Below are 2,024 nucleotides of genomic sequence, written 5' to 3' on the forward strand. Positions count from 1 at the left end.
GCGGCCAGGACGCCTGCCCAGAGCTGCTGGCACGTCCCTCCAGGCCTGCTGCTGGCAAGCCCTGTGACGCTGGGTGTCCTTGGGGCTCCCTGGCTGTCCCGGCACCTCTGCCGCCCCAGGTGCAGGGGTGCAGCCCCTCTGCCAGCCCAGGGCGCCAGGCCCAGTGTGGGCCCTGAGGTGAGGACGCCGTGTCCCTGCAGGGAGCAGCTGGCCCTGCGGGAGATGGCGGAGGAGGACCTGGCGTTCGCCAGCTACGTCAGGATGCTGCAGTATGTCCGAGCTTGGCTGGGCAGCCGGGGAAGTGCTCCTGCCTGGGGTGTGGGGGTGCCATTGCTGTGCGTATGGCCCTCCCCGGGGTTGGTCCTCTGCTGCCCACGGGCCTCAGGCTGCTCCATCCCGCCAGGACGATGAACAGGACCCTCTGTGAGAGCAACGTCAGCCTGCGCTCAGCCCTGCTGCGCAGCTCACATGCGGACCCGCGAGTGGTGAGCCCTGCAGCAGCTGCGGAGCGCGGGGCTGGCACCGGTGCAGGAGGGGAGGGCCATGTCCAGCACCCCCCTGGGCAGGGGGTGAAGGGACACTGGGCGCTGGCCACCCCCGCGGGGTGCAGGGGCAAGCTGGCTCCGCTGCCTTCACCTGCCCTGCCTGCAACCCTGCCTCGGGGGGACACAGTACACGGGCAGCTGCCAGGACTCTGGGACCTGCAGGAGCCCCTGGCGCTGGAAGCCACAGAGCCCCCCTTCTACGGGTTCTGCCTCACCTCCACACACGGTGCCTCCATGCTGAACACCTTCTCCCCTGCAGCCATGCCCCGCTACGCGGTCACGCAGCCCCCTCACCGCCTGCCCAGAGGGCACCCACAGCAGGTGAGTGATAGAGGGTGGAGGGGCAGCACTGGCTGGGGACCCCCCTCCCTGGGCACTGCCCTCCGGCACAGGAGTGGGGAGCACAACTCCCTGCACCCCCAGCTCTCCTGGGGAAATGGAGACCTGGGCCACAGCAGCGCTGACCTCAGGCAGCGATGGAGCTCAGCATCCAGCACGGACACAGCCTCCTCACTCAGCAGTGCAGGCAGCCATAGCTCAGAGGATAGGTCCCCTCCCAGCCCCCGCTGGGGCACTGAGGTGAGGGATCTGCGCCTGGCGCAGTGCCCTGAGCTGGGAAGAGGGACACAGCTCTGCCTGCCTGCAGCTCCCATGCTCAGGCCCCTCACCGTGGTGTCTGTCACCCAACAGACCCCCAGCCCTCCAACAGGCGAGGCAGAGGGACACCCCTGCTCTGCTAGGTGCTTCAGCAAGAGGAAGCTTCCCGCCTTTGCACCGGAGGTAACCGGCAACTCCCCACCCAGTGCAAAGGGCTGGGCTGGGGGGAGCCAGGGCACCCCCACACCCCATGCCAGCCCCCCACTGACGCTTGTCTCACCAGGGGTGGGAGAGGAGAGAGGAACCTGCGCCCCCCTGCCCCATGTACCGGCTGGGGCTGGCAGGCGATGGGGGCACAGGGAAGTCCAGCTTCCTGCTGCGCCTCTGCACAAACGAGTTCCGAGGAGAAATCTCCAGCACCCTTGGTACGCCCCCCACCTCCCCAAGCACCCTCGCTGCCCTGGCTGGGGCCGAGGCACAGGAGCAGCGCCTGACTGTCCCTCCTGGCAGGGGTGGACTTCCAGATAAAGCAGCTACTGGTGGACGGGGAGCAAACCACATTACAGATCTGGGACCCCGCAGCACACCCCCGTCCCCAGGTACCGGAGCATCACCCAGTCCTACTTCCGCAAAGCCCACGGTGTGCTGCTCCTCTACGACATCAGCTCCCCGAGCAGCTTCCTCAGCGTCCGCCAGTGGATTGAGGACATCAAGGTAGTGGGAAGGGTCTGACAGGCACGCAGCCCCCATGGAGAGGGGCAGGAGCCCTGGGGCTTCCTCTGCTCTCGGGGCTGGAACCGCACTCGGCTCCCAGGCACAGCGCAGGCGTGACGGGAGGCAGCCGGTGTGCAGCAGAGCTCTGCAGCTGCCGGAGGAGGCGGG

At 68.2% G+C, this 2,024-nt stretch overlaps 1 protein-coding gene across 1 annotated transcript in view; it reads left to right on the forward strand.

The window, feature by feature from the left end:
- Positions 1 to 1,856, forward strand: part of LOC104284689 (serine incorporator 4-like) — a gene marked incomplete at its 3' end in the record, with an annotated part of 8,538 nt that extends 6,682 nt beyond the window's left edge. Inside the window, exons 12-17 of the mRNA XM_009883050.1 lie at positions 201 to 269; positions 404 to 485; positions 708 to 866; positions 1,236 to 1,325; positions 1,426 to 1,638; positions 1,725 to 1,856. Coding sequence (XP_009881352.1) covers positions 201 to 269; positions 404 to 485; positions 708 to 866; positions 1,236 to 1,325; positions 1,426 to 1,638; positions 1,725 to 1,856 — 745 coding nt within the window. The remainder of the gene's footprint in view (positions 1 to 200; positions 270 to 403; positions 486 to 707; positions 867 to 1,235; positions 1,326 to 1,425; positions 1,639 to 1,724) is intronic.
- Between the last annotated feature and the right edge of the window lie 168 nt (positions 1,857 to 2,024).

The sequence above is a fragment of the Charadrius vociferus genome, unplaced genomic scaffold (assembly GCF_000708025.1).
Source record: "Charadrius vociferus isolate BGI_N301 unplaced genomic scaffold, ASM70802v2 scaffold1324, whole genome shotgun sequence".
In the NCBI taxonomy this organism is placed as follows: Eukaryota; Metazoa; Chordata; class Aves; order Charadriiformes; family Charadriidae; genus Charadrius; species Charadrius vociferus.